The 13,648-nt window shown below is 39.9% G+C and overlaps 1 protein-coding gene across 6 annotated transcripts in view; it reads left to right on the top strand.

The window, feature by feature from the left end:
- The first annotated feature begins 315 nt into the window (after positions 1-315).
- Positions 316-13,648, top strand: part of MVB12B (multivesicular body subunit 12B) — an 83,189-nt gene continuing 69,856 nt past the window's right edge. For 2 of the 6 annotated variants that reach the window (XM_075184816.1, XM_075184822.1), the window contains exons 1-3: positions 3,305-3,464; positions 3,561-3,644; positions 11,781-11,903. In XM_075184816.1, coding sequence (XP_075040917.1) covers positions 3,594-3,644; positions 11,781-11,903 — 174 coding nt within the window. In that variant the 5' untranslated portion in view covers positions 3,305-3,464; positions 3,561-3,593. Of the gene's footprint in view, positions 393-3,304; positions 3,465-3,540; positions 3,645-11,780; positions 11,904-13,648 lie in introns of those variants that run through there. The other 4 variants (XM_075184817.1, XM_075184819.1, XM_075184821.1 and 1 more) reach the window with 4 other exon arrangements.

Raw genomic sequence — 13,648 nt, forward strand, 5'->3', positions numbered from 1 at the left:
ATGATGCTAGTTCCATATACTTTTCTTTTGTACATTTTAAAGGCATCATTTTTACTGGTCTTCTGAAGTGTGTTTATTCATATCTCCAAACCAGCCGCACAATCCCTTATACCTAGGAAGACTTTGAGGGCCTTCTGTGATCAGCATCTTGCTGTGTTTTGATGCTAGTGTGATTGCTGACTTTGAACAATGGAGAATTGAGCCTCAGGGTGGGTAGTCTCTATCATGAATAGGATCCACACAGCTCCAGCCCCCACAGATGGCCCTATAAAAGCTTAGAGAGAGTTCCTGCTGTTCAGCCATCAACACTGGGCACCATTAACTACTTCTGTCCCAGAGAAGGAGCCATAGTACATCTTCCACTGTGACCTTGACTACTGTTACTGGAAAATGTAAGTCTACATAAATATTGATGTCCTTACTTTGCAATTAGTCACCACAAAACTTTTGATTACAAACCATTGTATATGTCTAGGGAGGATTGTTACTGCTCGAGGGATGATGTCATAGAGGCAGTGACATCATAAAGCCCATTGCGGGTTAGGACTGTGGAGAATATAAATGGGGAGGGAGCAGTTAGTGTACAAGAAACTGGGACAGAGAAGGACACAAGGTATGGTTACAACTCATACTCTTTACCATGGGCAGACTATTCAACCCAAAATACACACATAATATGGAATTCTATGTAGATTTCTTTTGTACTGTAAACTCTGAGAAAGCCATATACTAATTATATATAAATACATATGGGGACTAAGGCTTAGTACACAGTTGACACACAGAATGTAGCTACTGTATCTCATCTTTCTTTGTCCTGTAGATGTTTCAATTACATATATATACACATTTTACACAATATTTGGTGATTGTTTACTTGTCTCCCTCGCTGTGACTTGATAAATTATTCATCTCTTTGTTGCAAAATGTTTTGTAGGTGCATGGCAGCTAACAGTAGTCGGACTATAATGCCAGCACGTTATTAAACTGCCCAATGTGGTTTAAAGTTGCATCATAAAACAGCCCCTTTGTCAGCTTACAACTGTCTTGGTTTTCAGCCGGCTTAAAGCTGGTAAAGTATCACTAGAGTTATAGTTCTGCAAATAATGTGGATACACTGCACTGTGGTATTAAAGTGGGTGTATAGGGGTTAAACTGACTTTAAATGCTCTACTAATGTGGTTTGTAAAAATCATTAACCCCACACTGACCGTGGTATGTAAAAAAATCTAATCCTAACATGGCCCAGATGTCAATAGGGAACTTTTACATTAGGGAACATTTACAAATATCTGTGGCAATGTATGTCCACTAGGCATGTTTAACGTGATAAGCTGAACTCCATTAACTGGAATAAATAGATGAACAATGTTAGCAGATTAAAAAATATAGCATGTGTTGTCACTGCAAATATATGCCCTGGTCATATTCAGTGGGGGTCATTTACTTACTAGAAACAGCACAAATGGAGTTTCCTATTTTTAGATGCTGTGTGCCTACCGTAGCACATTTGCCCCTTGGCACAGTTTTTCCAAAAATGGGTTATTACTGACAGATGGCATCCATCATAACAGGAGGCCATTTTTGTTAATTGTGTTGACACCTGAAATAAAAAACAGCCACGATGTCCACTTACTCCTATCAGTTATTTAAAAAGCATCTGTGACTTTTTAGCTAGTATTATTTTTACATAGTACTCTTTTTTACTAAAAGGGAAAAAAAATAGCCATAAAAAATCCCTATATACTTTTTTATGCATATCCCATATGCAAATTAGTGACTAGGTATGCGAGTTGGCCTCCATATTGTTCCTGGACAGCTGCCTTCAATCAGCCACTGAGCGGTTTGGAAGGTCAGGGATCTTTTTGATGTAAAGCTATATGCGGGTCATCTCTCACTTAGGGTTAGATTTACTAAGCTGCGGGTTTGAAAAAGTGGGGATGTTACCTATAGCAACCAATCAGATTCTAGCTGTCATTTTGTAGATAGTACTAAATAAATGAAAGCTGAGATCTGATTGGTTGCTATAGGCAACATCCCCACTTTTTCAAACCCGCAGCTTAGTAAATCTAGCCCTTAGTCTCCTCATGTCCCAAGCATAGGGATCTTAGAAATCATAGAAATGTATCTAACCATCTATCCATGTTATTAGGTCACAAGTGGCAGGTTCTCTTTTAGACATTTGGGGGTATATTTACTAAACTGCGGGTTTGAAAAAGTATAGCAACCAATCAGATTCTACCTGTCATTTTGTAGACAGCAATAGATAAATGATAACTACAACCTGATTGGTTGCTATAGGCAACACCTCCACTTTTTCAAACCCGCAGTTTAGTAAATCTAGCCCTTGATGACTGATCAAGCAATAATATAGGTGAACAAAGTATACGTTGTCAATAAAGAGGTGCTCTAACTGATAGTGGGCAGCTCTTTGAAGCGACACTGTTACTTTTGTTGACCTATTCATTACTGTCACAGATACAAAGCTGCGAAACGTCATGCCCCAAAATATTCCACTTTTAAAAATAAACATGACACCACTGCATGTTTGTAAAGTAGCATAGTGCAATGCGAACAATTTTACCATAAGCTCCTCCTCTTTATTTTTACTTGACTTGTCACTGTGATAACTTCCATTGCCACAAACACTTTCATTTCCTGAAACCTATAGATGTGCTCCTTATAATGCTACTGTTAAAATGACAAACTTACAACTCTTGGAGGAAATATTTGAACCCTCTATTAGGCACCAGTGTAGCAAAAACATTGTTCTACGATATTTGGGCAGGACTATAAGGGGCAGATTTAATTCCTGTGCCGTGCACTATTACCGTTACTATGGTAATAGCGTTACCGTTACTATGGTAATAGCTGCGCATTATTACCGTTACTGCGGTAATTTCAACGCCTATTTCTGCTTGCGGCTCTGTGAGCCGCAAGCACAAAATCCACGTTAAAATCACTGCAGCATCGCTAATAATGCGCGCTCACAGAGGAATTGAATCCGCCCCTTAAAGTTTTTCAACAAACTAGTTGCACTTTCTTCTTGTATTGATAATAATGTTCAAGCACAAATGTAAACTTGTTTTAATTATAAGTATATTTAGAATAAATACAAACACTCATGTGAATGATAACATATTCTCTGTACAGCACTGTGTAATTATATAAATGGTAATAAATAAATATTGATGGTCCTAAAGATGTTTTGGTGCACACACATGTAAACACTGTGGTGGGACTTGCAGAATGAAAACACACCCCTGCAGTTGCGCATCTTGACCACTTGAGGCTGCATCCTTCCTCCTGTATGCAACACCCTCACATGTCCACACCACTTTGTTAGTGCTGGCTGAGGGGGGGGGGGAACTAAAGTTTAAATGCCCAGGAGGTGGCTGATGTAAGCTCAACACCGAGACTGCAGCTTGGACAGGGGCATCTCCCCCCTGAGCCTGTCAGACTGGGTAAGGACAGATTTTTGTTTCCCCTCCTCTATTGCATGTGTATGATCTCTATATTTTTTTTCTCCTCTCTGATCAGCCTCTCCCCCTCCTTCCCAGACCTCCCTCCGCTCTCTCCCTCCTCGACTGGCAATGAACAGCTGCCTTTGCATGAAAAGAAGGGACGATTTTCCACGCTTAACAGTTAAGTGTCCTCTAGACCCCCCCAGACCCATCTCCAAAAAAGCAGCGATTCTCTTATTTGTGTTTGCAGCCCTTGCGGCTCCTAGAAGCCTTGGTTACAGAAAAAAAAAAATCAGACTGGGAGGTTTAAATTGTATGTAAATATTTGCAGAGAACCCACCAGGCCTGAGACCCTGGTGTTAGATGCATTTATTAACCATTCAGTGGCTGCACTTCTTCTGATCTTCTCCATTCTCTTGGGTTCACTGTACAATACAAATGGCTTTGATGGGAAAACAAAATATCAACATTACTACATTTCCTTTATTGAAACATTGATTCTGTGCTATGTTCCCCCCACTCCCTTCCTTCCTTCCCTTTCTACGGCAGCCATGCAGGACTGTGTTGCTGAAATTGTGCATTGGATCTCTTATAATGTGCACCTTGTATGCAGAAAGAGCAGGACTTGTTGTTTAGGTGCTGGGTAAAAGCTAGATGAAGTAGCTGTGCACTGCACAGGAAGCCTGTTATCTGTTTGGCTGCTATTTAAATAACAAAAGCATCTGCAGAAGATAATGGCCATTATTTGGTGTGTTAGTGAAGGATCGAGGCCTGTTCTGCAATGAAGCCTGTATTGCTGCCTTCATGTGTTTATTTACATGTTTATGAACATGGTTATATTTCTGTGTCGGGATAAGTGTTTGTTAATGTGTATTTTGCAAACCAGCTTAATGTTAACTGTATTTTTAGATTCTCTCGGGTCTCCAGAGGTTTTGTATGGATGTGTATTTGTATCTGGATTTGTAGAGTGTGTATTTTTAATTGTGGTTATTTCTACCTTGCATCTAATGATGGTTTTGTGTTCTTTTATTTGCGCAGTGCCAATATATGGCACATTTGGCCTCATACCACTTGCGCTAAAAGGACGCACTTTACTAGCATTTTTAACGCCAGTTTAAAGCGTGTAAATGGATGTGAAAATAATACCAATTTTATTCAGGGGGAACATACCCATTTGGGTGTTTACCTCTGTCAGGTGCTTCCTGTTCTGTCACAGACTTATAGGAAACAAGCACAGATCCATATGCGGTTGATTTGTATTTAGATGCGTTTACAAATGGATTCAAACATGTCAAATAAAAAAAATGGCAGTGGGTATGAGGCCTTACAGAGAATGTTTTATTATTCATATCTGTCCCTGTACAAATGGAGCTTACAGTCTAAATTGTCTACCTCACAAATACACATATATACATCAACCTACCAAAGGAACCAGCAAACTCCATACAGATAGTGTCCTGGTTTGAATGGAACACATGGCCTTAGCGCCAACTAAGCGCTGTGCCACCATGCCGCCCAGTATTTTCTAGATATACCAAATACATTAAAATAAACACACAGTTGATATTTTTTTTTTCATGATTTTTTTTTTATATTATCCATATATAGGGTCTAGTTAATGAACGGGTAAGGGAATGATCTTGTTTAAGAGGATGGTGTATGTAGAAAATACAACAAAAAAACAATTTTCAGACGTGTCATCGTTACTATGTCTACTTTAAAAAGAAAATGTTGGTTCAAAGAATGAAGTAATAGTTAGAATTGTACAGCCAACAACAGGGGAGGTGTAATTACCAGTGATTAAACTCAGAGGCAGCAAATGGACACACGAGTCCAGTGAATAAACAATGTGACTTTACTTTAATAAAACAAATCTTGCGTAGATGATGCATTCAATAAAAAAAATTAATGCATTAAAATTTAATATGTTTATTCACTGGACATTTCACCGAATGCATTTTTAAAAATGATATATAATTTAATAGTTGTCAAGTTTTACCCCACCCCAAAAGTTTACTTACCTGGTCCTGCTGTTAGAGGGTTGAAGGGCTCCTCCTATGTCCTGCACACATCCTTGGCAGCTCTCCTGATTTCTGCATGCACTGAAAACATGCTGCCTATATAACACATAGTCTGACATCTCTGGCCTCTCCTTGCACCTGCTGACCTGGTCATTTTTGTTTTTTCGTTAAGACCGGAAGCTTGTTGTTCTCTCTTTGACAACACACTGCCTGCAGGCAAGTGGGAGCCAGGGGAGAGACGGCAGGTCTGGGGATCCAGTACGCTTTGTGAATGCCAAACCTCTATCAAGTACATTTTTAGTATGGGGGTATAACTTGGGATGGTCTACCTGAAACTGATTTCTTTTTTTTTGTTTGTTTGTTTTAAATTTTAGGTAGAAATGTTCTTCAAACACTCAATCAGCTAAGTCTTGTTACGTAGATATCCGTGTATCATCATCATCATTTATATAGCGCCACTAATTCTGCAGCGCTGTACAGAGAACTCACTCACATCAGTCCCTGCCCCATTGGGGCTTACAGTCTAAATTCCCTAACAAACACACACACACACACACACAGACGCACAGAGTAGGGTCAATTTGTTAGCAGCCAATTCACCTACCAGTATGTTTTTGGAGTGTGGGAGGAAACCGGAGCACCCAGAGGAAACCCACGCAAACACGGGGAGAACATACAAACTCCTCACAGATAAGGTCATGGTCGGGAATTCAACTCATGACCCCAGTGCTGTGAGGCAGAAGTGCTAACCACTGAGCCCTAGGATATCTTTTTTTTTTTAAATGTTGGGGTTATGAAACAACCTGCATTGTGAAAATCTTTGGGGAATACCCACAACATATTTCCATAAAATTTTCCCTGCAGGGTTAAAGAACTTTCACCATTATATTTACAATATTTATAATAATCAAAATGTTAATGAGTTCAAGGGGCAGACTATTTTCCTTGATGAGAACCATCGCCAAAGTGCTATGGTCAAGGGCACCTTTTAAAGAAGGGTGTTTGTCCCTAAATGGTGCTACAGCATTGTTTAAGGGTACCACTTTTCCTAACTACTCTTTTTACCTACCTCTTCCTGTCTCCATGGTTACCTAACCTTATGTCTTATAGTTCATTCAGTAATATTGGGTATCAGTTCATAGCAGGGAACCAGAGTAAACATATCTGAGTTTCTGTCATAGGAAAATGATTAAGAATTCTATTAGCATCACCTCTGTTCTTACAGGTCTATGGATCATTTGCTATTGTACTTATATTAACACAACTTAGTGTGGGATACGAGCACAGTAACAATGTAGTGCCTTGAAGTTTTCTTTTTCTTTTTTTTGTTCGGATTAATAAAAGTATAAGGCAACATTTTCTAATTTGGGTGGCTCCGTAGTTAGTATTGCTGCCTCACAGCACTCTGGATATGTGTTCTATGCCAACCTGGGCACAATGATGTGTATTTTGTACAGAGTGCGTGTTCTCTCTCTGTGTGGGTTTCCTCCAAGTACTCCGGCTTACTCTCGCAGACCAAAAACATGCTGTAAGGTTAATATTTGTGTATTTGTATGATGGCTAAATTAGACTGCAAGCTCCAATGGGGCAGGGCCTGATGTGAATGATTTCACTAAAACATTCTCCTCGACTTTCTTACACTATAGTATGTCATATTTTTGTTTAGTAACTTTCTGTCCCTAGCCATCAACTTACTTGTGAGAAGCTTGGATTGCATTGTCCAGAGGCATACTGTAACCAAGACTAATGTCTAACACCTATAAATCTATTAAGAAGAATAAAAGAAAAAAAAGGTTTCTGGGAGAGGTGCATGAAGTGCTCTATAAAACATTTAATATTGTTTGCCCAAGTTTTAACTTGCGTAAAATGAAAATGATGCTGTACTCCAAAGTAAATTGTCTCACATTTGATTTGAATGTGCCATTGGCTGTACGTTAACACAATCAGTCAACAACCCTCAATCAATCAACTATAATTGCGATGAAACAATGTTGGGAAGTGTTTGAGTGTCTTGCGAATAGTTATTATTAAAGTTATTTGTACTATTTTTAAGGATTTACTTATTATTAGTCTGATAGCTAGAGAGGAAACCATGCAGCTACTCTGGCATTTATGATTTCACAGCAAAAAGAAACAAAAAAACCAAAACTCTTTCTTTAGGAAATTTTGATTGGGACAAGCTCTGTTTCAAAGTAGTTTTTTTTTTTTTAACTTGGATATTTTCTGTTTGGCCCTGTTTGTTACATACTGGAGATAGAATGTATTAAGTAGCATTAAAAGAAATGAAGAAAGATTATTTGTTATATTTAGGAGTAGCGACCAGACCGTACACATGGGAAAAAATTTGTGGACACCCAAATATTCGTATCTGATGTTGAATATCTCAATGCAAAACCATTGACATTAATTGGAGTTGAGTCCCCATTTGCTAAGATAACAGCGTCTGCTCTTCAGGGATTCCGATGTAAGAGGTTGGGCGATGAGATCTGGAACACTTGCCTGGATATGGTTGGATGCGGTTAAGGTCATGGTTTTGTGTGGGCCAGTCAAGTTCTTCTACACCAAACTCTGGAAACCATTTTTTTTGTTGAACCTCGCTTTGTGCATGGTGCATTGTCACGCTGTAACAGGAAAGGGCCTTGCCCAAACTGTTGCCACAAAGTTGGAAACACACAATTCTCTAGAATGTTGTAATATTAAACTTTAACTTCACTGGAACTAAAAGCCCAGGCCAAACAATGAAAGACAGCCCCAGACCATTATTACTTTTCTACCAAACTTTACTGAATGCAGTATGCATCAGATAGGAAGCGTTCTTCTGGCTTCTACCAAACCCAGATTTCTCCTTCAGGCTTCCAGATGATGGTGTGATTCGTCGCTCCGGAGACCGTGTTTCCACTTCTCCGGATTCCAATGGCAGGTGTGCTGTACACCATTCCAGTCGACGTTTGGTTTTAGCATGGTGATTGGAGGCTTGTGTGCGGCTACTTGGCCAAGGAAACCCAATTCGTGAAGCTCCTGATGTTCTTGTGCTGACGTTACATCCAGAGGCGGTTTGGAACAGGGTAGTTAGTGTTGCAACTGAGGACAGATGATATTTTATGCGCTCTGCCCTTCACCACTTGGCGGTCTTGATCAGCGAGCTAGTGTGCCCTACCGTTTTGCGGCTTTACTATTGTTGCTCCCAGGTGTTTCCACTTCACAAAAAAGCCCATACAGATCACCAGGGCAACTCTAGCGGGGCAGAAATTTGACCCACTGACTCGTTGGAAAGGTGGCATCCTATGACAGTGCCAGGTTAAGTCCCTGAGCTCTTCAGTACGACCCATTCTACTGCTAATGTTTGACTATGGAGATTGCTTGACCCTGTATCTGCTTTTACGCACCTGTTAGCAATGGGTGTGGCTGAAATGGCCAAACATTACTACACTTACAAGAGGTGCCCACATACTTTTGACCATGTAGTGTGTGTATGTGTAATGAGATACAACATTGGTCAGTGGGAGTTTTCACTTTGCAGTCTAATATTACTGTTTGTATTTGAGAATTTCAGTGAGGACAGAGGGGTTATGTTAAAGGTCATTTTTTGGATTTTGGAAACTGTGACTGGGATTTAGTGGATTGTGGAGCTATACCCTCAATCCCAATTTGCCCATTGTTAGTCCTAAATCTCACAATACTCACTTTGGGTGGATAAGCCTATTGAAGAGATTTATTTAAAAAAAAAAAAACACCTAGAAAACCAAATTCTACTCACCTATCCTAAATGTCACACTGCTGTCCTACTGGTAAGGTGCAAGGAAAGGAGTTCTTCCTGCACACCCTACCCTACAGGAACTTCATAAGGGCAAATTATTTCATTTTCAAATTTTTTTTATTTTATGTCCTCCATTATATCTGTGGTGTGGGGCTGTTCTGGTTGTGGGAAGCACAAGTCCAGTTGTGAAGCCAGCTGGCCACTCGTGTTCATGACTTTTGTCATTCGTACTGAGCAACAATGTCCAACTTGGCCACACATGTAGGTTGGCAAAATGGATGAAATTGTCCAGGTATTTGGGCTGAGCGGCCTTATCACCTCTAATGTAACTAAGGCCTTTTATTAGGACAGGAAGATGATGGTACACACAGATCGATAGCGGCCTTCCAACCATATTTACTAACATACCCAATAATCACCTGATTGTTTTTGATACCACTATGCCTCATAATTCCATTTTGGGGCCACACATTGCTAAATCGGGCCAGTTAAACAATTTTCCAATGTTTCTGGCAGAATGAGATGTTCGTGGTGGGACTTGTGCATTATCTGCCTATTCTTGGACCCATGTACACTATTTTTTTTCCCTAGCCTTTAAGCAATTTAAGAAAGGCTCAACCAAAAGTCCAGCATTGTAGATAGTAACTGAAATGATTTTAAAATTATTAGCACGTGACATCTGATGCATTTTTTTTCATTCATGGATTATAATAATTTGCATGTAAAATGTTGCATATTTGAATGTTTGGTGCACCCACAGAGCAGTAAATTAAAAATACAGCCATTTACCAACATTTCCTATCTGAAATGATGGTGAATTGTACTGCATGTGATTTATATAGTAAACCACATACATTTTTTGGTTAAATAGATGACCAGTGGCTGTAGATTTATTTTTATTATTTTTAATTTGCTGCCCACGCAAACAGCTATCTAGCTCTTTGTTCGGAAGAATCAATTCGACCAGCATACGAACTGACCAACCAAATTTTTAAATGTGCAGACATCTTAAAGCTGCGCTGTCATCTGAGAAAATATTCCACCGAGGACTGATCCGTGCAGCTGGTTTTTTTTTTTTTTTGGTTTTTTTTTTAGATCACCCCAATTCTTCTTACAGCCTGGCAGAGGTGTGAGTGTGGGGACCAATCACAAGACACAGTTAAGAGATTGTGGTGTATAATTGGTCCGTCTGCGTACACACCCCCTCTGTCGCCATTTAAAGATGATTATATTCATAATACAGTAATACACAGCCCAGGCAGAAATGTCTGCATGTAGCAGCCACCCAAGGACTAAGGGGGAGGTACCACATTAGTAATATTGTCCTAGGTGGTAGTGTATCCATCATCAACATTTATTGAGCACTGTAAATACTTTGTTGATGCACCTTTGGCAGCAATTACAGCCTCAAGTCTTTTTGAGTCTGATGCCACAAGCTTGGCACACCTATCATTGGGCAGTTTCGCCCATTCCTCTTTGCAGCACCTCTCAAGCTCCATCAGGTTGGATGGGAAGCGTCGGTGCACAGCCATTTTCAGATCTCTCCAGAGATGTTCAATCAGATTCAAGTCTGGGCTCTGGTTGGGCCACTCAAGGACATTCACAGAGTTATCCTGAAGCCAATCATTTGATACCTTGGCTGTGTGTTTAGGGTCGTTGTCCTGCTGAAAGATGAACCATCGCCCCAGTCTGAGGTCAAGAGCACTCTGAGCAGGTTTTTATCCAGGATATCTTTGTATATTGCTGCATTCATCTTTCCCTCTATCCTGACTAGTCTCCCAGTGTGAAAAACATCCCCACAGCATGATGCCACCACCATGCTTCACTGTAGGGATGGTATTGACCTGGTGATGAGCGGTGCCTGGTTATCTCCAAACATGACTCCTGGCATTCACGCAAAAGAGTTCAATCTTTGTCTCATCAGACCAGAGAATTTTGTTTCTCATGGTCTGAGAGTCCTTCAGGTGCATTTTGGAAAACTTCAGGCGGCCTACCATGTGCTTAAAATTGTATATGGATATGGGGTAAAAGAAAACCCCAAACCACTTCTAATTTGGTCAATGTGTTGAAACCGGTCCAGAAATTGATGTGAAGATCATTGTTCCTAATCCTGCTGCACCATTTGCTCTTCTCGCTACTTGAGAATATTCAAAGTGTTCTTAAGAAATGCAAAATAAATATTGCTTCACCCAAGTTCTCCAGTCCAAACGCAAATACCCATTTCAGAAACTTATGAAGGGCCCTCTACAGTATGAACGTGTTGAAATTGTGACTGTTTTACATTTTGAATGATTACTATTTAATCTGATACTGTTCTTAGCCTTGTTACTAGGGTACAGGGTAGGCTATAAATTTATAGTTAACAAAAGTATAGTGCTAAAGCGTTACGGAGGTTTGTTTGCGTTTATTGGCTGTGAAGGAAGTAGTTGGTATTTGGAGCAGGAATGTGTTTATATTCTCCGTGCTGGAATTTCATTAACAAAAGTTGAATGGGTTGTGAAACAAGAGCTCTGCTACAAATTATATTTTTCTCCGCAGGATCACCCTATAATGCCTGAGGTTCGTGACCTCTCCGATGCTCTGACAGACCTGTCTATGGATCCCATCACTGGTGTCGGGGTAGTAGCATCAAGAAATCGAGCACCTACTGGCTATGATGTGGTAAGTATTTGTTTTATTTGCTACTGCAATGTACTTTATTGCTTGGTAAATATCCTTTATAAAGAAACAAGACATACACATGCTTAGGCGTTCTGTTTGGTATGTTGGACCAAGTCAGTGGGATGTAAAACTGACCTCGGATCATGGGGGGGGCCCTCACGGGGGAATGGAGGCCCCCTTAGCCCAGAGGCCTCCATTCCCTTAATCCGGCCCTGTGTCCAGTCTGGGCTTTCTGTGATCAGTTTTAACCACCATTGTTCCATGTGTGCAGGGAATTCAAATGTGATCCCGGATTCACCTGGTTACTATTCTTGCTCAAGGTGTGCATATTATTTTTAATCAGCAATAAAGGATAACTGCACTCAAGAATTATAAAAAATGTATTTTTCCAAATTAAAAATAGTTGCGCAGGATAACCAATCCTTATAGTTGAAATGAGATTTCTGACTGAAAACAGCAGTTGAAGAAACTTTGTTGTTGCCATTTGACATTGCAACTTGCAAGTGTCTTTCTGAGTCTTCTACTGCCAGTTTCATGCGCAAATCCTTTTTCAAATATCGCTAGCTGTTTCCGCAAGCTCTTGCACTGAGCAAAGCTACTTTAGTAAGGCAAAATTGTTTTAGGTAGTGTCAAAGGTGAACAGCAGAGGTCCTACCTGTAGGCAAGTAACAGGATTGTGTTAATTGGTGGAGTTCCTCGAGCAGAGACCCCAACCAAAGCACTATTATTGGGAAGGGAAGTTCTTTAGTACATATGTGTATATTTTATATATGCCCAGCAAATAGCTAGTTTGGTAACTTTTACAGCTGATGAATGCAACATTATTCTGGTGACTCCCACCAAGACATGCTACATATGAGTGGAAGCATGCACACCAACCATTCCCATATGTTCTTGAATTCATTTAAGAAAACTAAGGCCGCCTTATGAATCGTGAATTTATTTAGCTTAATTTTTTCCTCTTTTTTTTTTTTTGCAAAACATATGAAATAGAAACCGAACATTATATATATATATATATATATATATATATATATATATATATATATATATATATATATATATATATATATATATATATATATATATATATAATGTGCTGTACAACACATATACAGAAAACGGTGACCCATGGTACAGAAAGTTCAAAAAACACACACACACAGGTAACATGGTAATGCAAATCAAATTATTTCTGGGACAATGAGTGAAAGTGATGGTAGAAATCAGCGAGAAGTAGGCCGAAGCTAAGAAAACAGGGCTAGGGAAGCAGGCCAAGAGGTACAGAGGGTGATGGAATAGTAGAAGGAGCACACAAGGAAAGAGGGCCCTGTTCATGAGAGCTTGCATTCTAAAGGAAAGGGGAAGACACAAATAGGGTGGTACTAACAAGGGGAGAGAGCCGGGACAAGTGAGTTAGGAGGAGGACTGATAGACTAGAATAAAGAAAAGAGTCTTAAGGGCACGCATGAAGCCTTTGAGAGTAGATGCTAACCTGATGGAACATGGAAGATCGTTCCACAGCTGGGGAGCATCCCGGGCAAAGTCCTGGAGACGGGCGTGAGAAGAGGTGATGTCAAATATATGTATATATAAGATGTTTCGACAATACAGAAAGTGATAAATATTGAGGAAAAACTCAGATTTGCGGCAGGCGAAGCAAGGTTAGGGGGGATGTAAGAGGAACATAGGAGTTTGCTACTTATTGATTTGTGAATTGTCGATGGAGAAGGGAATAAGTGATA

Source organism: Mixophyes fleayi, chromosome 9 (genome assembly GCF_038048845.1).
Source record: "Mixophyes fleayi isolate aMixFle1 chromosome 9, aMixFle1.hap1, whole genome shotgun sequence".
Taxonomy (NCBI): Eukaryota; Metazoa; Chordata; class Amphibia; order Anura; family Limnodynastidae; genus Mixophyes; species Mixophyes fleayi.